This window comes from Gambusia affinis, linkage group LG06, assembly GCF_019740435.1.
Source record: "Gambusia affinis linkage group LG06, SWU_Gaff_1.0, whole genome shotgun sequence".
Taxonomy (NCBI): domain Eukaryota; kingdom Metazoa; phylum Chordata; class Actinopteri; order Cyprinodontiformes; family Poeciliidae; genus Gambusia; species Gambusia affinis.
Window position 1 is genome coordinate 17,339,675 of NC_057873.1, and position 25,568 is coordinate 17,365,242.

Consider the following 25,568-nt stretch of genomic DNA (forward strand, 5'->3'; position numbering starts at 1 on the left):
TTTACAAAGAACAATCTACATTTAACAGGTGTTTTCAAATAGTTGAGTTGGATAGGGTGATCTATTTCTCTGGAGTGATCAATTTCTAAGATAAATTAGTGCTTGCAAAACAACTTTTGTTTTGTTATACAAAAACTAATTTTCTTGCTTTGCAAGAAGTACACACTAAACAACTAGAGTTCATTTCCTGGATAACACCGGGCTTACTCATGAGAAAACTGTACTCAGGAGACACTTTGCTCAAATGGGCTCATTTTAACTCATATCATTCTGTTATTAATCCGGACAGCAGGCTGCCTGTACGACGTTTCACTTCTCCCCTCATTATGAAGTCATTCAGAAGGAATTAATCATGTGGATGTTTGAGACAGAAGGACGCAGAGGGAAAAATGGAGTTAAAAAAAGAAAGATTAAAAACATATTTTAAAAGTAAAGTAACATAAAGTAACACTGCTTGACGGGGCTCTCAGGTTTGCACCTGTACAAAACGTCTGATAGTCATAGCCTTCCTTATCAACAGTTTTCAGTTACTGCACATAAAAAGTCAGTGGGGTGATAATTCTGTTAGGTAGTTAACATTACAAGTCTGTCATAAAATGATTCACTAGTTCATGTTTATTCTTATCTCAAGTGCAATGAACTTAAAAAGTAAACACTGTTTTTTTTAAGCAGCGGAGTTATAGCTAATGTGCTACATAGAAAGTAGCGTTATTAATATGGAGTGAGAAAAGACTTTCTTCACTTCCTGTATGTCAACTACATCTCCACTCTTTTTCACATGTTGTCCTGTTGCAGCCACAAGCTTTTCTATTTTAGAGTTCTTCATGATACACAAAAGTGGCACGTGTAGTGAAAAAGCTGAATAAAAGACAAGGAAAAGAGGTGCACAGATTTGTAAAGATTGTTTTTATGAGTAAGAACCTTTAAAATTGGGGGCTACATTTGTATTAAGCCTCTAACTCAATACTTTATAGAATTACCTTTTGCTGTGATTACAGCTGCTCTTTTTGGGTTCCTACCAGCTTTGCACAGCTACACTGAAATTTCTGTACTTTTTCTAAACGAGATAATTCCAGGTAACTTGATGGAGAGTATACTGCAACTTCAAAGTCTTGGCCTAGATTGCTAATTGAATTTAGGTCTGGACTTTGACTGGGCCATTCTATCAAGTGCATGCTTTGACCTACAACAGCGGCGTTCGACTCTGGTCTGGAAGACCTGCTGTTCTACATGTTTAGGTCTTTTCTACAGTCACAAAGCTGACTTAAATAAATAGGTGATTAACAGGCACTTGACAGCACAATGAGGAAACACACATCAGCGGGGATAGTGTGCTCAGAATTTTGTGCAGCATCAATTTTTTTTTGCCATAGAAAGCATTTTGTTACTGCCACATGACTTGTGGTAAACAGCAAAAGGGATTTTTATTAACTTTCTTCTTGCCACATTAGGATTTGTCAACTTTTCTGTTGACAAATTTTCCAACTTGAGCTGTAGATCAATGCAGCTCCTCCAGTCATTATGGGTCTAGTTGCCAGTTGCCTGTCGTGCCAACTGAGACATGTCTTGTCATAGTTTTTCCATCATCAGCTGATATACCTGACCTGTGTGGTGTATTCTTTGGTCTTCATCTTCTAACAAATATCTGAGATTTTTACAGAACAGCTACATTTATACAGAAATTAAACTACACGCATAATTTGAGGTCTAAAGGCAATTGGTTGCAGTCGAGTTTATGTTGATGATTTTGCAAATAAAAAAAGTTTTGAAAACCACTTATCGTTTTCTTCAGTTTCACAATTACGCACTATGTGTTGGTATGTCACACAAAATCCACTTAATATGTGGTTAATTCAGAAGAAAATTTTGAAGATATAAATATTTTATATAAGATAAATGCATGACGGATTTGCTTCTTAAATATTCAACTGAGCTAGCATGTCATGCAAAAATGTCTAATGCTATATTGAGCCTCTTGAACTACAAAAAGTGGTTCACATATCTGAAAGAAACAGGATATAAAACAGCAGTTTCCACCGACCTAAAAATCATAAGTGATAACAAATTCAGACAGTTTCACTCTTGATAAAGGCTAATTTATATGAACTGGGGCTACATGTTGTGCATGCAGGCCCAGCTGAAAACAAAAAGCAGAAATGGGCTGATAGAGAGATCTTCAGAAGCATCCACTATGGTTAGGGGCGATGGGGCTGTACTCATGATTCAGAGCTGTAGATGAAAGCTTGGAAATAACAATCCATCTGCTTACACAAAACTCATGAATCATTATGCGTAATCCACCAGAACTTCTAACAGTAACAGCCACAACTTCCATGCAATCAGATTAGGAATAATGAATCCCTCTGGGGATAAACAGTCCAGTCACACAGGCAGAGACATAATAGAGAGAAACTTGTTGCATCCAACAGCAAGCCATGCCTCACAAGTCACCATGAAGTCAATAAATACTGATTATTGTTTTCTCTTCTTCGTTCATAAGGAGACATCAAAAAGCAGAACTGTACTCGGCGGATGAAATTATTTGTGACTTTTCTGCCAAACTAACCCAGCGTAAAGTTTACACATAACAGTTCAAAACACCGGTCAGTGGCACAGAGTAACCTAGACAACCCGTTTATTTTTAACTGGAAACTACTCCACTGTTAACTGGACTCTGGAAGGTTTGTTTTTTTCAATCTATAAACTTTTTATAAAATTAAAACAAAAAAACAGACGTATGAAATGGTTTTATCAACTTACCTTTCTAAGCATTAACAGGTGTTCCACTCGGCGAATTTATTCTGTTCTTTTGTCCAAGAAATGGGCTCAGCGGCCACGACTGCAGTCCCAAACAGCTCCTAACATTTTTCTCACGGCGGAGCAGCAGCTCAGGCGACAACTCACTGTCTTCTGACGGCAAGCTGCAAACACGGAAACATTCCACTTCCGGGTAGACCTTTAAGAATAAGTGTATCATATGGTATTTTGAAGGTCTTGAACTTTACTTTTTAGACTTTTCCCGTACATTTCTCGCTAACTAACGACCAACTTATTCAGGAAAAAGTACACAATTTCCGTAAGTCCATCATGTGACTCCGAGGAACGACTGGACGGCCCAGTGTGCTGTTATGTTGTCATCTTTTACTAGAAGTACATGTTCAGGTAACTATGTTAACCGGAAAGTTCCAAACACAACTATTTATAGCGAGACTACCATTTTGTACATACAAACAATTGCAATCAAGTAAGAATTCACTCATTTATATAGTAAAATAAACCCCAAAATTAGGTCTAAAAGTAGTACTGTTTACATATAAATATACTGTTTTAAATAATACTAAAACAATGTATCAAAAAATAGTTTTTCTACAGTCAGAAAGAACTTAACCAGTTTTAAGTTACCACCAAAAGTATTTCTATTAGCTCCAAGTTAATGAGAAGGATACATATGTTTTGCTTTAATCAAATTTAGAAGTTTACATACAAGTTTGCAGTATTCAGTAGAATTGCCCTTTAAACTACATAACAGGATAACAGTGATAAAATATTTTTGGCATCATTCACAAGTTGTAGTTTGTTCACATTTTACCCACTCCCCCTCCTGTCTGAGATGAAATGTTTAAATGGTGGAATTGTATTATTAATTTCAATAAGAGTGAACAAATTACATACAATTATAACAAAATGTTCCTCACGTTCTTTTTAGGTAAATGAACAGCATCCTATGTATCTTTCTGTAAGATCCATCCAATAACACAGCTTGCGGTTTCCCATTTTAGTTTAGTGTTTGTTTTTTTTGAACTAATAGAAAACTTTTTTTTTTTTTTTTTTTGCAATTTCCCATGGTACTCCCAAAATCTTCAATGTGTTTTATTTTGTTTATGTGACTGATCAACACAAAGTTGTGGAATACAGTTTTTAGATGCAAAATACAAATGCATGCACAGATTTTCTGATTTTTCATCATAAAATCATTTCAAAATCATGTAAGATCTTTCTTCCAGTTGACAATTTTTTGCAACTTAGTTTTAACAGACATGAAGACATTAATATTTTTGCCAAGGACTACAATAAAGACATCATATGAGTAAAGCCTATTTGTTACTTGTTGTAGAGTCCCAGTGAAACCAGAAGAGGGCAATCACTTACCATCTACACTGACTCAAGAACCACAGGGCTGCTTTGTACCAGAATGATCATTAAATTACTGAGGATTCCTTTTACTTCATTAAATGGGAGGATAGTTAGCAAGATAATAGAAACCTTTGCAATCAGTCTGACTTAATTATTTTCATCATTGTGAAAATATTGTTCACAATCAGGGTCTCTGTCAGGAGACGTACAAAACTTATTCCCCCTCCAGACTGAATGAACTCCACATTTACTCTGCGACAAGTCCATGACTTGGCAGCGTGTTAGTCATTTAATCTCAGACCTGCAGGGAAAAGGACAAAGGTGGAGCTGGAGCAGAAGCTTGTGGTTAGGCGTAGAAGGGAGTGGGGGGAGAAAACAGGTGGCAAAAAGTGAGCTGCAGAATTGGGAGAGTAATGCAGAAGACTGACGATGAATAAAAAAAAGGGATGAAAACTCTAGACAAGCACAAGATGCAATACAAGAGCACAAAGATTCTTAATGGAGCTAAGATAGAACGGGATAAATGAGGGAGAACAAATGGTTGAGATTAGGAATATAGAGAAAAAGAGCAGAGTGGGAGTGGAGATGGCTGAGCGCTTGAAAAGATGGAGAAAGAAAGAGAAGATGAGGAGCAGACTGAGGGGTGAACACAAGAGATGTCAGGAGAGGGAGTGGGAGAACACACAAGGAGGAGGTGGGGTGGCGATGAGTCATCACTAGGCTATCATCCCTGGTGGGCCGGGTAGCTGTGGGGGTGGTAGTGTGACACATACAGTTCCAGAGGGTTTTCTGGCCAACATGCTGCTTCTATGTCTCCTCCCGCTGCGGAGGCGGGTGGAAGACAATACGGGGATACCACTGAGACACGACAGAGCAAAGCTGTGCAGTCGCAAACCCTTCTTTCCTCCTTCTGACACACACACACACACACACATATATGAACATTACAATGGCACAGCGGAAGGCCTCTGCCATTGAGCAATAATAGCAGCAGTGTTGAGCTTGAGATCTTTTTGAATTTCTTGCATACACTTCTCTTCATCATTCATTCTTTATAAGGCAGCGCATGTGCAGAGGAGACTGGTGTAAAAATGTGGAAGCAAACAGAGAGGAAGAGATAGCCACCACATGAACAGGCAACTGCTGTGTTCCTCTCACTTCTGGAGCTATTTTAATAGAGAACCAGATCAGAATGGTTTCTGTTCAGTGTGCCTGCATGCCTGCTGTCATGAACAGCAGCAAGGCATGCTGCAATAAGAAACATCCCAAGTATAGATCACACAAGATCCCGTCATTATGTGTTGCTCTTTGGTGCCGAGTCGATCTTGGCGTTGCTATGCCAACAGATTGGGGGGGATTCCTAACACTGATGTAGGCCACTGCACACACACGCGTAGATGCATGCAATCAAACGAACACACGTGCACATTGTCTCCCATTGTGAGTACAAACAGTTCACCGGTCGCAGCTGCACGTAATTGTGTTTGTCTGTTCTGATCATGGCACTGCACTTTCAAAAAACCTGCATGAACGAGAAAGACCAACCACGGCAAAACCCAAGCACATGTGAAAACAGAAAAATAAACTCAAAACCAGTGAAATGATGGAAACCTTTGTAGGAATATGTATTTATTTAAAGTCTACATACATTCAGACAGCTCCCAAATTAAGAAGCTGTCATTGCATGAATGTAAATCTGCATTTGTCTGTGTGTGACCAAAAAAAAAAAAAAAAAAATGGGTTCCAGCTGCCTTCTGCACACCTGCATAATTATGTGCTAAGAAAATGTCATGGAGACACACTGGAGACTGAGAGACTAAAAGATCGAGACTAATATAGGTCTGAGTGCAGCATGTTTGGATGTATATATCTGCAGGTCAGAGATCATGTAACAAATTGTGAAAATATTGGATCTTGATAGGTCATATGTAGAATCAATATGCATGTTAAAATTTGTGTGCAGATGGTTTATTAAAGGCATAGTTCTTTGCAAAGTTATTTATGCCCAATAAACTTTTCCATTTTGTCTCATTACAACCACAAACTTTGTCGTATTTTATTTGGATTTGTGTGGATGCCAACGTGAAGGGGTGCAAAATTACAGCTTGAATGGGAAATAATTAATTGTTTTACACCTTAGTTAATATATATATATATATATATATATATATATATATATATATATATATATATATATATATATATATATATATAATCTGAAAGCTTGACTTGCATTCAGCCGTCTTTACTTTGACATCACAAATATCCAGTCCAACAAAATTCCTTCGAAAACCACCAAATGGATAGGGTCCAGTTAAAATTAAAAAATAAAAATTAAAAAATCCTTTCCACTTCATTGTTACACTGTCTGTTGGACGATCTCAAAAAGATTCAATAAAATACAAAGACATTTGTGGTTACAAGGCGACAAGATGTGTAAAGGTTTTGAAAGTCTAAGTGCTACAGCAAGAATCTATGTATATATTTGGTATGAAACTCTGCAATAGAAAACGACTTCCCTTTAAAAAGAAAAAAAATAAACTTTACTGCTACTTTGAACACATCAAATGATATTTTATTTAGTTCTAATAGTATTGTTTGTGCTCCTTGTTTATGTGATGTGTCTGTGTTCATACAACATGTATGTAAATGTGACTGAGTTGGTAAAGTTTGTCCGTGTGCATGAATAGCCACATATTTACCCTCATTGATATGTTTGCATATGCATTTCATGACCAATATCCAATGTACAGACAGAATCACATATACATACATGTAATGATGGGACATTTATTAAGCATTTATGTATCCCTGCATTGCTGTTTGTATGAACATGTTTGGTTTAGTCGCTGTCTTCCCTCTCATTAGTCTCGGCCAAAGAGCTCTCGTCGATATTCTCCAGGCTCTCCGCGCGCTGAGTGCTCAGCTCTGAGAGAGGGATTGTAGCTAACGTGGTCTGTTCAGGGTACAGCCAGGGCTTGAAGTTAGGCCCATGTTTCTGCTTCCACTCTGCATACTTCAGACAGGCTTTGCTGATCTTTTTCATTGCCTAGAACAAAGGACAGAAATAAAAAAAATGAAAATCAGTTTTGTTTAATATTACACATATTTCCACGGATTATACCAACAGCCTGCCATTTCTATCGAAAAACAAGGTGGACTGGATTGACACCAGACATGAAATGCATTTGTGTTGAGGACTGAAGCAGCTCTGCAGATTAAATTTAAGTGATAGTACAGTTGGAAGCAGAAGTGATCATGTGAAACATGCATTCGTGGTTAGCCATTTTGTGTCAGGCAAAACTTTTGAATTTGACTTTGCTGCTTTAGTCTTGCTGAATATTTTTGTCAGGTGTTTCTATTGCTTACTGAATTTCTGTAACTAACATTTCTTTATTTTAAAAGCTTTTGTTGAGAAATGCATCAATGCAATCTTTTAGTTGAGGCACTCCTGGCACTTGGGCTTCCATGTAAATTTATTCAGAATAAGTTTGCAATTTGCATGTTATCTAATAACGATTCATAGTAACTGACTCGGTGCAAACTGAAAACTAAAGCAGTACAGTATTTAAAGACTCCGTCTGTCCCAAATCTACACAATGAAGAATGAAGTGATGAAGAATGAGCAGATAAACCAGAGATCTTCTGAGCTCTAAAACTGCAAATATTTATATAAAGCATCTTGTATAATTAGAACCTACCACTAAGGTAACTTCACACATTTCCGATTGTGTTTCCAATGAAAGAAAACACACAGGATGCTATTAGAAGCTGAAATGGAATGCGTAAATCAATTCAATTCATCTCTATGTTTCTACCTTGCAGATCTATTTAAGCTGCTCTTCACTGATCATGGCAGCAGTCAGTCCCATTCTTTCAACACAAATTTAAACAGCCTTCTCAGTAACAACCTAAGCAAACCCACATTTCAGAAATGAGCTACATAGATTGTTCTTTTAAGCAGGCATATAATTCCCACCGTGACAACCCATGTGCTGTGACGTACCGTCAAGACGAAAGACTACCATTTGGACAAATGCACAAGACACTCACAGGATCCGTGTTAATATGTGCATGACTTACGCGGGGAGCGAGGAAGTGAGAAGATTTGTTGACAACCCACTTGGGTAATGAGCCTGTAAAAAGAAAGAAGGAGCTCGGTAAGCCAGAATAAGACAAGAAAGAGGTTGATGAGGGATGGGGCAGGTGGCTTGAAGAAGAATGTTAGGTTTTCTTTCATTGCATTTCACATCAAACACATGAAAGAGAATCTTAGTAACTTGATTCTTGTTGCATCCACACAAACACATCAGGAAGAGGTCATTCTTGAGATCTAAGCAAGAAGCACCTGCATGCAAGTACTAACAATATAAACAGAAAATCTGAATGGGATATAAAAATAGACGGATCAAGCCGCAAATCTTCTTGATATGGTTACCAGGACGACACATTTGAACATAAAGGTAAATGAATGAATAATTTATGCAGCCTGCATTAGCACCTGGAGGAGGGAGCATCTCTTTTTTTCATCATTATGTGCAGCATCTCTGCACTTTTGAAAGAGGCTGTCCACTGATTTTGCTGCAGTATGTGTGTGTGTGTGTGTGTGCATGTGTTATTTACCTCGTGGATCTACTTGGGCCATATAAGTGAGGGTACAGTTGGTTGGTCCCTGGCTCTGAATCATGTAGCCCGTCTGAAGGGAAACAGCTCGCACCATGTCCTTTTTAGGAGGGTATTTCTGTGAAGACAACAATAAATTTATGTTTAGATTAAGGGCACAACAAAACTGGATAATACCCCTGCATTTTATTATCTGTGAGAATGGAGTCAACATTTTTTTGTATTCAATGAGGGTACAATACCTGTATAAAAAAAATAATACATTTATTCAAAGCTTTTCCAGACATTTTATCAAATAATCTGTCATGTTTGCAGCAAGCATATTGAAATGTGTTTTTTAAATTCCTATAGTTTTACATTCATTTGAAATCCAATGCACAAGACAAGGCACTAAAAGCTATACACACTGCAGCATACTGTATTATTTTACTGCTAACTTCTTTAGCTACAGAGCTGAGATAATTATTCACTATAATGACATACAGAGCTGGTTAGACAGCACTGACTGGAAAAGGCTCACTGCAGAGCACTAAAGAAGCACCCAGAGCAGCACGGAGATGGAAACTCTTAGCAGAGAGGAACTTCATATCCCTGCTTTATGTTTTTTTCAGAAATCTGATGCTTATGTTTGGCATCTCCTCTTCTCTACTAACAGGTTGCAGTATAGGAATTTCTGCTGAGCACACCTTGGCAGCTTGGTTCATGAATCATCTGCAGGACTCTCAGAACCCAAACAGCATCATCTTCTGAGCTAATGGGCATTTAAGTTGAACTATATCTCTCTGACATCCGGCAGATACCGACACTATATCTTATGCCTTGATCAATTGATTAATAACTAATCCTGTTAACTGACTATTAGCAGGATTAGTTATTTGAAAGCAGAGTTTTTGGTGTTACAAAGATAAAAACCTCAAAATATTCATTGAATTTTATCTGATCAATAGGAGTTGTTTTAAAATTGAGTTTCACTGTATGGAAATTGGTGTAAAACTGGAGGACATTATAAGCAACTGCCAACATGGCCGAGTCTGGCTGTACAAGCAAGTTCATTCTGAGAGAGGACCGTAAGATGCTAAAAGAAGTCTCCAAAAATTAAGATTTATATAGAAGGGAACCAAAAAGGAAACTTTAAATCTTAAAATGTCAGATTCACACTGTGCAATAAACCTTTGTCCTGACAGAAAGTCTCTGGTTGTGAGCTCTAATCAGTCCTTCAGTATGAAGACAACTAAAAATGACCTTGAGCAGATATCAAGTAGTGTCAGATATTTTCAGGGACAATTCTGCTGTGTGACTGCTGCACATCTGAATTTGTCCCGACATGCAAGCTGTTTATAAAACACACTGAACATTTTTGTTACAACTGGATCTCATTTCTCAAATTCAATGTCTGACATGCTTTGGTCAAAATGAGACATGCAAACATTACCAAAGTGAACACTCACAGCCCATTTCCCCATTTCACTTTGCAGATTAAAAAAAGAACATAATGACATAACCCATCCATTCTCTCGTTTTTATAAGATTCAGGTCAAGGTTTTGAAACTACATTGAAGAGTTTACATCACCATTAGCAGAACTGACATTTAACACATCACATACTGCCTTAACAAAAAAACTTGGGACAATTCCTCTGATTTCTTCCAAAAATGTTGGAGCCAAACATTAAGTTTGTTCCTTACTTTGATTTTCTTTACTGCAGCTGGAAAAACAGTGACAGGTCTAATTTGGTAGACTATAGAAGACAAAGAGTCATTAAATTCATTCTCAAGTTAAATTACAATAAATAAAGATCTGCAGTAGGTAATATTACAACAAGAATGCAAAAGGAATAGCAGAAAGAACTGAACTTCAGAGGGGTTGTCAGAGCATTCATGTGATGTTAAAGCTGAGTGGAAACAAAAAGAGGAAGATATTTTTGTATCTACAACAAATAAAAGTAATTCACTTTTCCATTAAAAATTTAACCAAAGACTTAATTAATTCAATATTATTTTCTTCCATTCCCTAATTTATCTGTATTTCACTGTGTTTTAGGCATGCCTGTCTACATCATTGGTTTATTTTAAAATCAATGTCACATTCATTGAGATTAATAAGTTAAACAGTCTTCCATACTGTAAGTCTGAAGTTCAACTGATCAGCAACAGTGACTTTGTCAAGTCACACAGCCTCACACAAACATTCATTCACGGACACGGACTGTATTATGTCCGTAAACTCTAATTGAGGCAGGAATGCGGAAGGCAAGCCAGAAGTCCAGAGTTAACAGTCACATGAAATCTCTTATGCTTCTGTAAACTTTGTTTTGGGGAGTATAACTCCGAATGAGACAGAGAGGATAGGAGTGAAGGACCAGGAGACTAAATACCTTATAAAAGTTATTTAGAAACTTTTAATTATTTTTAGCATGCAGACATAATCTCTAGTTTCTTTTATGCTTCATGCCAAACAGTCAAACCCTCTCTTAATCTGATAAAGCGGTCTTAATCAATGGTTCCTCATGGACTGCCACAAACTAAATCTTTTTAAAACATGTACTGATTGTCCCAACAGATAAAAGGACCAATAACTGAAAGGTACTAAATATGTATCCTGACTAACTACATGACAAACTGTGCAATTCCATCTGTGCAGGGCTGCTTTAAACCGCATAAACTTCAATACACGGTTTTTCTTTTAGTTTTGGCTGCTTTTCAGCCCATTACCAGACTCTTTCTCAAAAGAAAAAATTTTCTTTGATAAGTCACCAAAAATTTGACTTACAAATTAACCATGCATGAAAAAGCTACTAAGCTCCCATGTTGTTTCATACAGAAAGCATAGCAAAAATTGTATTTCAAGTTGGAGTCACATTACAAAGTACCCAAATATACAATTTGTACCAATTTCAGAAACCTGCTCTATAAAAATAACAAAGATAATACATTCTGACAAATTAATTGCTATAGTTATATCTAACTATACTTTCATGTAACTTTCACTAGTAATCAAGAAATCACCTCAAAGTTTCTCAAAGGCTGACATGCAGTCAATAGAAAGCTGAACAATGAGAAATCTTTAGTGTCTAGTGTTAACTCTACAGGCTTATGACTAATGATAAGTAAAATGTCATGTAACATCGACAAATGTCATTCATGCAAGAATGACATTTGTCGATGTCATTCTTACGCCATCGACAAATCTTTTCTTATAGTTGATGTATTAGAAATAAATAAATCAAAAAGTTAAAGATCTGATTGAGATTGACAAGAGCCAAACTAAGATGACAGAGTCAATGAAAAGTACAGGCCTGGTGGGGCGTTCCCAGTCTGCAGGGGTCATTGGCTAACAAAAGCTGTCGTAACAGATGACGTTCATGTGGATTGGAGGCCAGCCTGCACAATACAGTTTACTGCTGCTTAGCCAGTAGCCACAGATCAATCTGTGGCTGTCCTGAAAGGGTGAGTAATGGACATTTAGTCTCAGAGTTGAACCATGAAGCAATAGAAGAAGGTGGACTTGTCTTATGAGTCATGTTTTCTCTTATTTTACATGAGTGGTATGTGCATGTTGTTTATTTGGGGAACAATTGGCATCAAGCTGCATTTGGGGAAGAAGGGAAGAATTTAAGTGGTTGATATTTTGAGATTTACTAACTAGGACTGGTTTGGCTACCATACAGAGAGACAAAAATTTAAGAATATTTTAAGAAGCACAACAACCCTGAGGTGTTGCCAATTATCCACATGTGAGATTCACAAAAAAAAACATAGCTCATCCATGCCCCACATGCTGACGAACTAGATTTTGCTGCTCACCTTCAGAGGTCGAGTGCTGTTTCGACACCAAAATAGGGAATCACAAAACTAGAATGGGGCCAAGGTGGAAGGAGTTCATCTTGTAACCAGAGATTTACAGGTTCGAACCCCGTCAGACTCAATCGTTGTGACTTTGGCCTACATACTTCACCTGCCTTGCCTGTTGGTGACCATCACCAACCATCTGAATGCGAGTGAGAACAGGTTAATGACTGAATGTAGAGCAAAGCTCTTTGGAGTCATCTAGACTAAATAAAATGCTGAACAAGTTCAGGCAATGTGCTATTTAGAAAGAGAGTAAAAAAATCTTGACAGCAGAACCACTTGACCTCAACATTACTAAGAAAACCTCACACATCTCACACATTTGTTTGTTCAAATTTTACAAAGCTCACTGCCTCATCAGTGTTAGCCAACTAGTTTGTAATAAACACTTTAATTTTGTTGAAACATACTTGGTGACAGAAGATGATTAGGAGCTCAGTTCCACATAGGAAAAGCTGCCAATTTATCAGCAAATCTTTATGTTCTCTAAACACCGTTTGTTCTACTACCACTTGATATTAAATAGGTCAAGTTCTTAGAAAGTATGTTTAGTAGCCAAAGTCATAATGTACAGTGTGCAACTGTATCAGATTAATGATCTTGCAGGGAAAGTGAAGCAGTGCTGGCACATAATACATCTACAGTAAAAGCTTCAAGGGATAGAAAGTTTCATCTCTCTGGACAGATGCCAAGCTGTCTCTTCTTCCTGGATGGAAAGCTTCTCTACAAAATGAGTGAAATTCTAAGTGTCCCATGAAAGGTTTGCATCACAAAGACATTCATGCACTACAATGCCCTTCGTAAAGTGGGCAAATACTTTTTCAGCCGAGCCAACCATCATCTACTTTGTTCCTTTTATTTCAAAATGCTGTATTCACATTTATGTGCAACATAAAAAGGTTATAAAAGGATTCACTGTATATGGTTGTCCATACGTACGGAATGCTTAACAGAGTAGTTCATGATGATGTAATCCTTCCCTATTGGCAGCCAGGAGCGAAGCGTGATGACGTCCCGGTTCCGGAGAGGTTTCGGACACTTCCCTTTAAAACAAACAATGCATCTCCAATAAAACAAACCGTTGAACAATAATATACATTTCACTATGTGACCACTTCCCCTCACTACACAAATCCATTCATCCATATAAAGAAAAACAATGTTTAGAAAGACCAGTGCAACGTACATGAGTAGTATCCAACATCTGCATTCACTGTGAGCTTCCCAATATCAAAGGTCTCGATGACATTTGAGTCCCACTTTCTTCTGTATTCAATGTCATGGAGAACATCGTACATCGTCTCAGCCGGCACGTCCTTACATACCATACGACACTAAAAGAAAGAGAACATCCATCATGAGGCTATAAAGAAAAAAAGCACACAGGAGTAATGGAATGGATTATTTCTTCACTCTACAGTGCCTCGTAAAACTTAAAACTTCCTGAATCTTTTCAATTGTTAACAGAATTTCATATGATAGACCAACATAAAGTACTGCATAATAGATAGATAAATCTTTAGATAAACTGTGTAGTAGAAGAAAGTGACGTATTGTTTTCCATTTTAACTACATAAAAAGCTGAAAAGTGATCCAGCAGACACTGACTCATTTCAGATCGAAAGTTTTGCTCCACTCCTGCCACCTGAAAAAGGCAAATATGAAAAGGTCAGATTTATCTGCAAAAATCTAAGCATTAACATACAATATTGCTGAAAAGAGGAATACAAATGAACAGGATCTTGTAGAGAAATTTCCACAAACACACCTATGTGATGTGGAAGTGTTTAGACATCAGCTGTTATTGTTGGATAGCTAACTTCTACTATTTGGAAAAAGCAGTGTTTCAGAATTGATCACAAGATGTAAGCATAATGTCATTCATCCATTTGGAGTTACAACTGTCACAGAGACGCATCCCAATAATATCAACAAGTACAATGGAGTGGCGGCAAGTGAAAGAATCCGCAGAAATGAAGAGATCAATGAAGGACAGCACTTGTGAAACAGACAGAAAGTGAGCAAGAGAAGACAAGCAAATGAGAAAGAAATGGACCCAGTCTGTCCCAGAAGATTTAAAGTCCCAATACTAATCAGTTGAGAAGGCAGCCTGTCTTAATCCATCTGTTTCTTCCCGTTCCCCGAGGGATTCATTAGAAAAATTATGCTCATTACTGCTAGGAAAGCTCTTTGAATAGATGAATACTCATTTTAAACCTCAAAACAGTGCGAGTTCCAGAAGAACTCACTGTTTAATAAAAATAGCATATAGGCTCCCCTTTTAGACTAATATCAAACTGTTCTGTGACGACATAATATAACATCTCCAGTACTCTCTTAGACATGAACAAGTAACTTCAACTATAATTGCTGACCAGTACAAACAGCTTGAAAAATCTGTAAACAGAAGCATAAAGACTGCAGAATGGTTTGCAAATCTTTTAACATCTTCTGGGAATTCATTAGAAAAATTATGCTCATTACTGCTAGGAAAGCTCTTTGAATAGATGAATACTCATTTTAAACCTCAAAACAGTGCGAGTTCCAGAAGAACTCACTGTTTAATAAAAATAGCATATAGGCTCCCCTTTTAGACTAATATCAAACTGTTCTGTGACGACATAATATAACATCTCCAGTACTCTCTTAGACATGAACAAGTAACTTCAACTATAATTGCTGACCAGTACAAACAGCTTGAAAAATCTGTAAACAGAAGCATAAAGACTGCAGAATGGTTTGCAAATCTTTTAACATCTTCTGGGATGTAATGTTAAGAGTGAAATTCAGAATCTATATCAATTACTCAATAATGGTGTAAAGGCACAAGTTAAGCAGCAACATGTGTTGAGTTTCATATATAGACGTTTTCAAGGAAGGTTTGAGCCAGACAACCCACTTCAAGCAACATACTGTATTACAATAGAATGGTGATGAATTAATGGTGATCGGCTTAACCCTAACCCTTTCACCAAATTAAAGCATTTTGTGCATTAAATAAGGTCCCCATGTTTTAAAAGAACCAATTAAACAAAGTGAGCAGCATAATCCTCGTCTAGAAATGCTTAGCATTTTGTTACATTTTAAATTTGAGCAGCATTTGGGTATGTAGCCACATAAAACCCGTTTTCACAAATCATTCCTATTTGGAATTTTTATAGTCTTCCTTGATAAATGTTTTTTTTTCCTTCATGCAAAGATCTAAAGCAACTGAATGATATGTAAATGTTATTTTTGACTAGCAGTAAACATGCTTGAAAAATGTTTTGCAAAGCTTAAAATATAAAACAGGCATGCATAACTCTTGAAGCGTGTGAAATGTAACAGGAAGTCACATACACTCACTTTAACTGTCAAACCACTTAGATTTACATCAAATATGCAGCCCTTAGACTAAGATACAACAAATGAATGATTAACATGAATATTAATCATTCATGTGATTAATATTAGGGATAATAATATCAAGCTCAGGTAAAAGAAAGCATTGCTAAAAGAATGTACCACAACTAAGAGCTTTGCCATGAAAAGGAAAGTGTAACTAAATGTTTTTGAAGGCATGCATGATAGCTGGTTAAATAATACTCAAAAGCCTGACCAAGAACAGAGATCAAAATATATTAAAAATTATTATTTCTTAGAAACTATTTTCTAAGAAAATATTGTCAGATATTAAAACAAACCCCAGGGGAGCACAGCAGCTGGTCAGTCACTTTTTGGTTTAAGAATAAATAAATAAATACAAACAATCCAGCTTTTTTAAATTGTGTTTCACACAAATGCTGTGGCAAGGAGGTGGTTGTGTTTGTGCTTTGAAGCAAAAGTAACCACAGAGAGCACAAGACACCAAGTCACATACAAGGCATACTTGTGATCACGTGTTAAAGACAACGGCTAGACACAGCAGGCGACGTTCAGTGAAAGGTGACAGAAAGTTGCTTTTACCGTCTGTAAACCATCAAATAAGAAAATATGAATGACACAATTAGTGTCATTCTTATACAACTAGAGGTTAAGAGATTTCCCATTAACTGCTCCAGCAGGTGATTGAACTGAGGTAGAAAACCTCTGGTTTGGCATTGTGGAGCAATTATTAGTGCTGTTGACTTGCAACAAGAAGGTCCCGCTTTATAATCTCAGTAAAAAGGTCCAATATTTTTGAATAAACTTTACACATTCTAATGTGTAAAGTTGTGTAAAGTCACATCTTTATGTGATGTGAACAACCATTTTCCCCTTCAAACTACTTAAGAATCGCACACAGACAAAATATGTCTGACATATCTTCAATAGAATAGCAGAAACAATGCCTCAGTACTTGCAACTTGCTATGTTTAATAGCCAACAACATAATCGTCAATGTTTGCATGGCTGTGTGCGTGTGTATGTGTGTGAGCACTTGCACGTAGATGGATTGCCAAATCCAAGGTGCGGTAGGTCAAAAAACAAAACAAAAAACCCAGTGGGAATAAAGAATGTGTTGAATCCACAAGCAAACTGAAACAGGAGAAGGAGGACAATTGAATAAAAAAAGTGAAAGAGAAGAAGTGAAAGGGCAAAAGGCATTCAGTAGAAAATGAAGACATACACCCTGCTAAGAACAAATCGGTGTAATTCTATTACATACTAATTCAGTAAACTCAGCATAGGAAGCTCAGAGTGAAGGGGGAAAAGAAGCGGGTGAAACAGGGTTCAGTAAGGTCCAAAAGCCAGAGTGAAGACCAAAAACAGAGATTTATCCAGTTGCTTATGATTATCCACAGTATAGCATCCACCCACACCACACACCCAACAATCCCTTTTCCCCTCTCATGTAACTCAACCTACCAACTTTTCCTTCTTTCCTTTGGTTCCTTCATGAGACACTTTTTTCCCCTTTTCCCTCTCATACCTACTCTTCCTCCTACAAACTTGTCAGCTCTCGTCATCTTCTTTTGAGAGATGATACAAACCCGCCAAAAACAATTCTGGGGATGCTTGGTGCAGAGCTTCCCTCTGCATCTGCATAGAAAAGGACAATCCCAGAAGGCTCTTTTTTTGTGTGTTAGTGTTTGCCTGGGCAGGTGTTTCTGTAGTGTTATACTAAAATTTATGTTACAATAATTAAATGCACAAAAGTAGCAAAAACGAGAACATATATTCTTCAAGTAACTGCCTGCTTTAGTTATGAAAAAAGAGGAATCACTCAACTCAGACAGCTGCAGTCAGTCTATGCAAACAGAATAAAACATTTATTATTCATAACCTAAAAGTCTAAACCAAAATGTCTAAACCAACAGCAACCACAGTTCTGATTTTGATGACAGAGCTGTAAACCTTCTCAGCTTACATGTTAAAGCGACTAAAATAAGGTTTCTGCAATTAACCTGTGATTAGAAGACAGTCATACTTGGGTAATTAGAATTTGGAATACCAGAAAACATGCCAAGTCAAGCTGTTGGAACTAAGGACACCATCACCTACAACTACTGCAGATATATATAATAACAGGTCATTGTTATGTTTATATGCATGTTATATATTTTTATTACAAATCTGTCACAAAGAGGCAGATGAATGCAGACACAGCTACGTCTGCCAATTATTTTTTCCACACTTTCTACAGATTCATAAATTATTTACATTCATGTTTTAACTTGGCGATGTATATCTATTACATTTGCCTGTATGAAAATAAAATCTCTGATAAAGATCTGAAGCTTTACTCACTTTCTAAACTGAATTATTTATACCATTTTTTGGTATTTTTATATCATCTTATAATTTGGAAATAAAAATCTGAATCTCCCACATGATTCTGATCAGCACATTTCTAGATACGTGAGGTGAATGGATGACGGTGACGGTGCCTACTGCTGCACCTTAGAGTCATAATTGATGAATAGAACAGGTAAATTATAAATGTAGCTATTACGATATTTAGCACACTAATAACTCATGATAGTCCTAATTTTCATTTTTCTTTGCAATTTCTAATTGTAAAGAAAAATGCAAATCGAAGGATTTAGGTCCAGATAACTCATCGCTCCCATTAATTATTCTACATACATCACCAAAACTACAGCCTTTTATTCTGTCTATAAATAGAACAGCTGTATTTGTAGTATTGCTGATTGTCAGCCTCCTAAAACGTGTACAAAGGACAAAGACTACTAAACGGACGAAGGCTCAATAATAGTACTGTCCATTGTAGAGTGGAAGATCAATTGTTCGAGCCCCGAAACAAAAGTTGAGACAATATCATACAATGTAAAAGGCAAGCTCAGGTTACCGTCATATTTACATAAAGATAAGAGGCAGTTTAAACAGAGGCTCAACCCAAATGACTAACGTGTGTGTGTGTGTGTGTGTAACTGTTTGCAAACTACAGCTGTCATTAGAAAATACAGCTGGTGTAAGTAATTAAAAAAAGCATAAATAAGATTTGTTCCTTTGCATTCATATAATGGACATACAAAGAGTTAACACGCCAATGTAGCAGACTTGCACCGTGTTGATTATGTTATCCCAAAATCAATGAGCGCTTGTATCCCGGGTAAGATCCCAATTCATGGTGTGATGTTGGATCCCCCTCTGCGTATGAAGATAATACACTTAGACACACACCCATGTATGCACAGATCAATTTATTTAACAAAGTAAACACCTGGTGGTTAACTCGTGCTCTTGAGACCCGGATACAACGGCAGGAAAAAGGACTGCTGATACGTCTAAACCCATTCTGTTTGCTTACTGTCCCAACCAGTACTGAAAGATCACATTACTGTCAGCTACTGTACAGGCCAATTTTCAAGACTGGTGCACTGAGGAAATTGTAGTCCTCTAACAAAGAAAACATTGAGCATAACTTGATCCCTTCATTACTGGATCAGTATTACATGATTACAATTTTTTGACATCCCAGTTTCTCCCAATTTAAATATACTTTTGGCTAACTTTGACTTAGAAAACTGCTGATTGCAGTCATCTATTCTATTTAAAGTGAAAAGGTGCTTTCTTTACACCTGCTTAGTCTGCTCAAAGTATAATAAATAGGAAAATGAGGTTGGTTCATGGTTTTCTGCATAAGTTAAGATAATTACAACATGTTGCCCATGAAAAAGAGTTATTAGCCAATTAGAAATCCCTTTGTGTTCAGTAGGCAGAATTGTTTTTACTTCATGTTTCTCGTGTAAATATCCACATCCTTAAAAAGTATTTTTATTTTCATTAGTGGCATGGGACTGGGGGTATGTAGCATGAATCAATTTATACCCCTAGCTAGCAAGAGTATACATTTTTAAATTTATACGAGAGTGCTTTAACATACAGATTAAAGTATTACTAAAGTACAGAAAAGGTTGTCATGCTGCACCATCAACCACTAGGACAAATGAGAAACAGTTGAAGGAGATAACAGAGTTTGCTCACTGCATATTTGCCCAAGTTCTTCACATTAACTGACTGATGGCTACTATATCATCCAAATATCCTGTTTTGTTACAATGAACAATTGTCATACTCTGATTCATTTCTGGGAAGAGGCAGACATTTTATCGGTACAACACAAAGAGGTATCAAAAAGTTTGTGAAAATGTAAGCAGTTTCATGAACGTTACAATGCTAAACAATACAAGCAAAAGAAGTGAATCATCATCCATTTTCTACCCTTCACTTTTTTTGTATGAGCTTCAAGGCTTGATTTTCTTTTGCTGAACAAAAGTTATGCCACTACGAAAAAAAAAAAAAAAATTCACAGTTTTCATAAATAAGCATTATGATTGTTTTGACCAACTGCCAAATCTGTTACTTTTAATTACAGTAAATATCTGCTTGCCTTCTTTCTAGAAAGGTAGATCTAACCACATGACCTGGGTGAATAAATTAAAACTCAGTCATCAATACTGCAATAGACAATAGACCCTTTTTCAGCATGGTTATGTTGTTGAGAGTAGTGAAATTAAACTTCAGAATATCTTGTGCCGCCTAAATCAAAGAGAAACATTTCTCTTTATGATTGGAGTAAAAACTTCCCAGCAGCTCATACGTGCAAAGAGACGACATTTTAGCACCAAGTTATTGAACCAGACCACTTTATAGTGTGAAAATCATAGAAACAGTCCATCTGTGACATCTTTTGAACAAGTGTGTCAACCCTACATCATATCTGCAAAATTCTAAAGTTTCAAGCCGTGTGTCTTTTCTTCCTAAGGAAGATACAAAAGATATGTGCATGTCTGTGTGAGAAGTGCTGACTTCAAACTTTATTTGAACACATTTCCAGATTTTTGTCTGTCACAGAATTTGTTTGTCTCTTTTTTTCACCATCAACAACCAATGCTTGCTGTTGGAATAATTAAAAAAAACTGCGTCCTTATCAATGCACCACAACAGCAGATTCTGCACTGTACTGCAAAGAGATGATTTTTGCTCCATTATGCTTGATCAGCATTGTATGACTAACAGATATGCATTTATTTACACAACTCCCCACACTGCTGCTACATAATCCAAATGAATTGAGTGGATGAGTTCAAAGGATAAAGAATTTGAGCAAATAAAATGTTGAAAAAGTAACTAATAAAAAAAGAAAACCTACTGTAGCCTTGAAAAATGTTAGTGTGTGCTTTTGAATATGAAGTAAACTCTAGAAAATGTTTTAATTTGGACTCAAATGTGAAGAATTACTTTGTAAATGTGCTTATGCCACTCGAATATTTTCACAGTTTTTCATATTACATCAAGAAGCTTTAATGTGGTTTACTGAGGTAAAATAATAAAACAAATGCAGGAAAAATATTGATGCTCTGTTTTTGCTTTTTTGTTGGTTTTTTTGCAAACAACAGCTGATAAGTGTAGCATGCAAGTATTCAGACCCCAGACTAACAAACTTTTACTGTAATGCCAGCTGCGGTGTTACTGTAGTACAATTGAAGTCCTTAGCATAGCTACAAATTCAAATTTCTGCCCAGGTTTCTTTGCTACAGACCTGAATCACAATCTGATTGGATTAGGAGTGTCAATAAACAGAACATTTTTAAGTCTTGCAACAAGTCATCCATTCTAACACAACATAAGTGGACTGAATTTGTACAGTGCTTTTCTAGTCATACCGACCACTCAAAGCACTTAACACGAGATCCAGATTCCTCCGATCATACTTACAAATGCACACGCACACATTCATTCATTGATACACAGCTTAAGGTTAAGTGCCATGACCAGGGGCACACTGACATGTGGTAGAAAGAAGCTGGAATCAAACCCACAACTTTCGTGTTGCAAGACTCTTTCCACTGAACCATAGTGACCACAAAGCAGGAACCAAATTAGTCCCTTGTACCTCTGTATGTTTAGGGCTTTTATCCTGCTGAAAGGTGAACTTATGCGTGAAATCTCAATTCTGGTGCAGCCTACCAGGAATGTCCTGCATTTTTCTGGTCAGTCTAAAACTAAATCTACCCAGAGCATAATGCTGCCATCACTATGTTTCCCCATGTGGTTGGTGTTTTGAAGATGATATACAATGTTAGGTTTTCTCCCGTGCACAAATCTTAGCAAATGTTGACCAGATCTCATTTCCTCTCCCATAAAGTCCCATTTTATGTAAGGTACAACTGTACCAAGTTACAGCTGTATATACACTGAACTTTTGTTACACACAAAAAGGCTCCATTCCTAATGAACTACACTTTTGAAGTCAACATTAGGCAAAAGGTGTCAAATACAGATGCACATCACATGTTTTATGGCTTGTATTCATGAAAGAACCATCTAAGCTCTTACATGTTCTTCACAGTTATATGATTCTTAATTCTATACTACTACTTGCTAGGGGACAAAATATGAAAAACCTCCAGGGGTATGAATACTTCTGCAACACACTAGCTTTACTAACAGTAGTTGATTTATCTCTGGGAAAATAAACTTGCCTCTTACGTTTTCCCACCTGCTCTCACTTCTGTTAAATAAGGGGAATTTTCCCATAGAGTGCATCAGAGTTGCATCAGCATCACTATAAACATTTATAACAGGACGTTGCAGTCAAGGCTTTCCTGGACAGTTGTTGTATAAAAAAAATTACTTCCACCTAATCTTCCATGATTGCAAATGGATGACATATAGTTTTGTTTGTTTTGGAACTCTTCCTTTGAGTCAGCTTTAACATGGCAAACAACTATGGTCCATGCAGCAAAAAGCAGCAGCAGCAGTTAAAGCATGTCAGCACTTTAGATCACATGGGAATTTAGCAGCGCTCTTCCCTGCATCCAGATTGTACGACTGGAGTGTAAATGTGCTGATGCCTCAACTTTCCTTTTATTCATGTTTTATGGACCAATCATGAATAAAGAATGGACTTTTACTTTCTTTTTACGGGTCCATCTCAGTGGATCAAACAGATAATTTACTTTAAGTATTCGGTTCAAAGAATACTTAAAGTGTCATAAAGATTCATTTCACACAGATGATTATTCCATTTCAGGTATTAATTTAAATAATGACGTTTTAAAAATATGAAAACCAAAAATTCAGTGTCTCAAAAAATTAGAATATTACACAAACTCAATTAAAAATAAGTTTTGTTAAAGAAATGCCAGTATTTGGTCTGGGAGTTTTGGCTCTTTTGCATAAATTGCTGCATCGATGCAGTGTGGCATAAAGGTTATCAATTTGTGTCCCCAATGAAGTGTTCAGGAAGCCTGGGGCTGACAGCATCTGCATTGTTCTGGTGTCTCTTGTCAACATGTCAGAGATTCTCTTTGGGGTCTAGGGCTGGCCAGTTTTCTGGCCAATCAAGCAGTAACATCATGATCATCCAACCAGGTACTGGTAGTTTTGAATGTGTGAAAAGTCCTGCTGGGAAATTAAATCAGCCTATCCATAAAGCATGTCAGCAGAAAGAAGCATGGTGAGATCTAAAAATCTAAAATTTTCTGGGAGATGGCTGAGTAGATGTTGAACTTGCTAAAATAAAGCACGGTGCAGATGACATGGCTCCCAAAATCATCGCAGACTGTTGAAACGCTACACTAATCCTTAAACTTCCAGGATTCTGTATTCTCCACTCTTCCTCCAGACTCTGTGATCTCAATTTCCATAAGAAATCCAAAACTTACTTTGATCTCAAAAAAGGGCTTCGGACAACCGAGCAACTGTCCAGTCCTTTTACTACTCAGGTACGACACTTATGACATAGTCTCTGTTTCAAGAGTGGCTTAGCTCCGGGATGTACCCATGTTCTTGGCATGTATGCTTTTGGTAGCTCTTCAATCTACTGCTGCAGCTGAAATCCCCTTTGTACACCTCTCATGACGTCTTGAATATGTTTTGTTTAATGTCCTCACAATGCTTGGTTATCCCTGTTGCTAATGTACTTCTGTTCCTGAAACATGTTTTACTTCCACTGAACTTTCATTAATTCCCTTGGATACAGCCAGCTTCATTACTGAAAATACATGGTTAGGTATGCAGGGTGCAGGTCACTGTCTGCTGGACAAATGTCAGATCCACAGGCTTCCAGGCCATAACAAAATATTTCTGTAATAAAACTCATTTTTAAATTTGTCTTTGGTAAATTTCCAGTTTTGTGGGAAATTTAATTGATTCTAAAAATACTAGTCTCCTTGAATAAATCTACTTTTAGATGATATTGGAATTTACTCAGATACCAGTGTAGATTTAAAAAAAACAACAAAAAAAAAAAAAAAAAAAAAAAAAAAAACAGACTCAAGTCGCCTCACCTTAATTTTATGGACGGATTTGCCCTCCTCCAGCACCTGGGTCCACACCGTGATGCCCCCCTTGGTGTAGGTCATGGTCCAGCCCTCTTCGCACAGGCACTCCGCCTTGAAGCTGGCGAACGCCCTGTCGTCCGGGATGGTCACTGTCTGGCCAGACATGGCTTGCTGCTGTGAGAAGCTGCGGGAGGAGGAGACTCTCACTGGAAAACACAGCTTTATGTCAACGAGAAATCAAGAAACCGAAGCTATTACCTCCTCTTCTGTGCCAATAAGTTGTCTAATTAAATCCCCCCCGTGCAGGAAGCGTTTGTAAGCCTGCACCGCGTCTTTTGATGCTCTCTGTGAGCGTGTGTGCGCGCGCGTCCAGGCAGGTCCAAACACCGCAATCCTCCTTGAACAAACTAATGAAACAGAGGTGTGACTACACAGCCTCGCACAGGTGTGTACACACAGCTAAAGCGAACAAGTTAGAGGGGAAATGACATGAGCGAATATTATACCGGTAGTCGAAGAAGTTTCTGTCCGCTTCGGCAGTCCTCAGTAAAATAAAACGTCTTTCTGTCCAACCATATGTTTCTGTCTTTCCGCTTGTCACCCCTTCTTTCAGCCTCCTTCCAGCTCTATGGTCCAACTCCCTGATCCTCAGCCCTCGTTGTCTCCCCTTTTGCCTTTTCTTTCAGATGTTTATTCCCGTCACTTTACAGCAATTAGCGGAAGGTCTCCATGTCTGCGGTACAGTTGTAGCAGGTGGTGGTGGAGATGCAGGCAAGAGAAATAAAAGGGGAAGGAGGAGGAGGAGAAACCGAGCGACGCAGGGAAAGCTACACTGAAATTGCACCTCCCCGTGTTACCTTCAGGTGCTCCTCGTAACGCTCACAGCTACACATGCACACGTGTGGCGTTTAGATGACTAGACTAGAAAAACGCTTCAGGGCAAAATTCAAACAGTTACAGACATGACACTTTAACTCTTCTTGTTAGCTTAGTTTGGATGCCATTTTCTTTTCTGAAAACTTTTTATTCGGTCTGGAAAGTTGTTTATTTTCTTAAATGCATGAAGTGCAGCCTCACTTCTAAAGTGGTGCTTAAGCTGCTTTCAGAAGCACATAGCTGGAATTTTGAAATTATTTGCCAGGTTAATTGGCCATAGAAAGAAGCTTTATTTTTTTCTGATTCAACATCCAGTTGAATGCTGTTTCAGTTAAGCAACAACTTAATTTATGTTGTCCAATTAAACTCATAT

The 25,568-nt window shown here is 37.4% G+C and overlaps 2 protein-coding genes across 4 annotated transcripts in view; both read right to left on the minus strand.

Annotated features, from left to right (window-relative positions):
• The window catches only part of LOC122832940 (arf-GAP with Rho-GAP domain, ANK repeat and PH domain-containing protein 1-like), a 65,382-nt gene extending 62,495 nt beyond the window's left edge, over positions 1-2,887 (minus strand). For all 3 annotated transcript variants that reach the window (XM_044120173.1, XM_044120172.1, XM_044120171.1), the window contains exon 1: positions 2,761-2,887. The gene's annotated coding sequence lies outside the window, so the exon portion shown is untranslated. The remainder of the gene's footprint in view (positions 1-2,760) is intronic.
• A 4,013-nt stretch (positions 2,888-6,900) lies between these two features.
• Positions 6,901-25,255, minus strand: stard10 (StAR-related lipid transfer (START) domain containing 10). Its single transcript, XM_044120176.1, has 8 exons — positions 24,826-25,255; positions 24,578-24,726; positions 24,326-24,503; positions 13,792-13,939; positions 13,545-13,648; positions 8,758-8,875; positions 8,218-8,270; positions 6,901-7,183 (listed from the first exon to the last, which is right to left on the minus strand). Exons 3-8 carry the CDS (start codon positions 24,482-24,484, stop codon positions 6,977-6,979), a joined length of 789 nt encoding a protein of 262 aa, XP_043976111.1. The 5' UTR covers positions 24,485-24,503; positions 24,578-24,726; positions 24,826-25,255; the 3' UTR covers positions 6,901-6,976.
• Between the last annotated feature and the right edge of the window lie 313 nt (positions 25,256-25,568).

Excerpts from the sequence above, each read along its gene's own strand:
- stard10 (XM_044120176.1), bottom strand. The coding sequence starts at position 24,484 with ATGTCTGGCCAGACAGTGACCATCCCGGACGACAGGGCGTTCGCCAGC. Across the intron at positions 8,271-8,757 it reads GGCCCAAGTAGATCCACGAG|GCTCATTACCCAAGTGGGTT; the intron begins GTAAATAACACA and ends TTCTTTTTACAG. Across the intron at positions 7,184-8,217 it reads CTCACTTCCTCGCTCCCCGC|GCAATGAAAAAGATCAGCAA; the intron begins GTAAGTCATGCA and ends CCTTTGTTCTAG.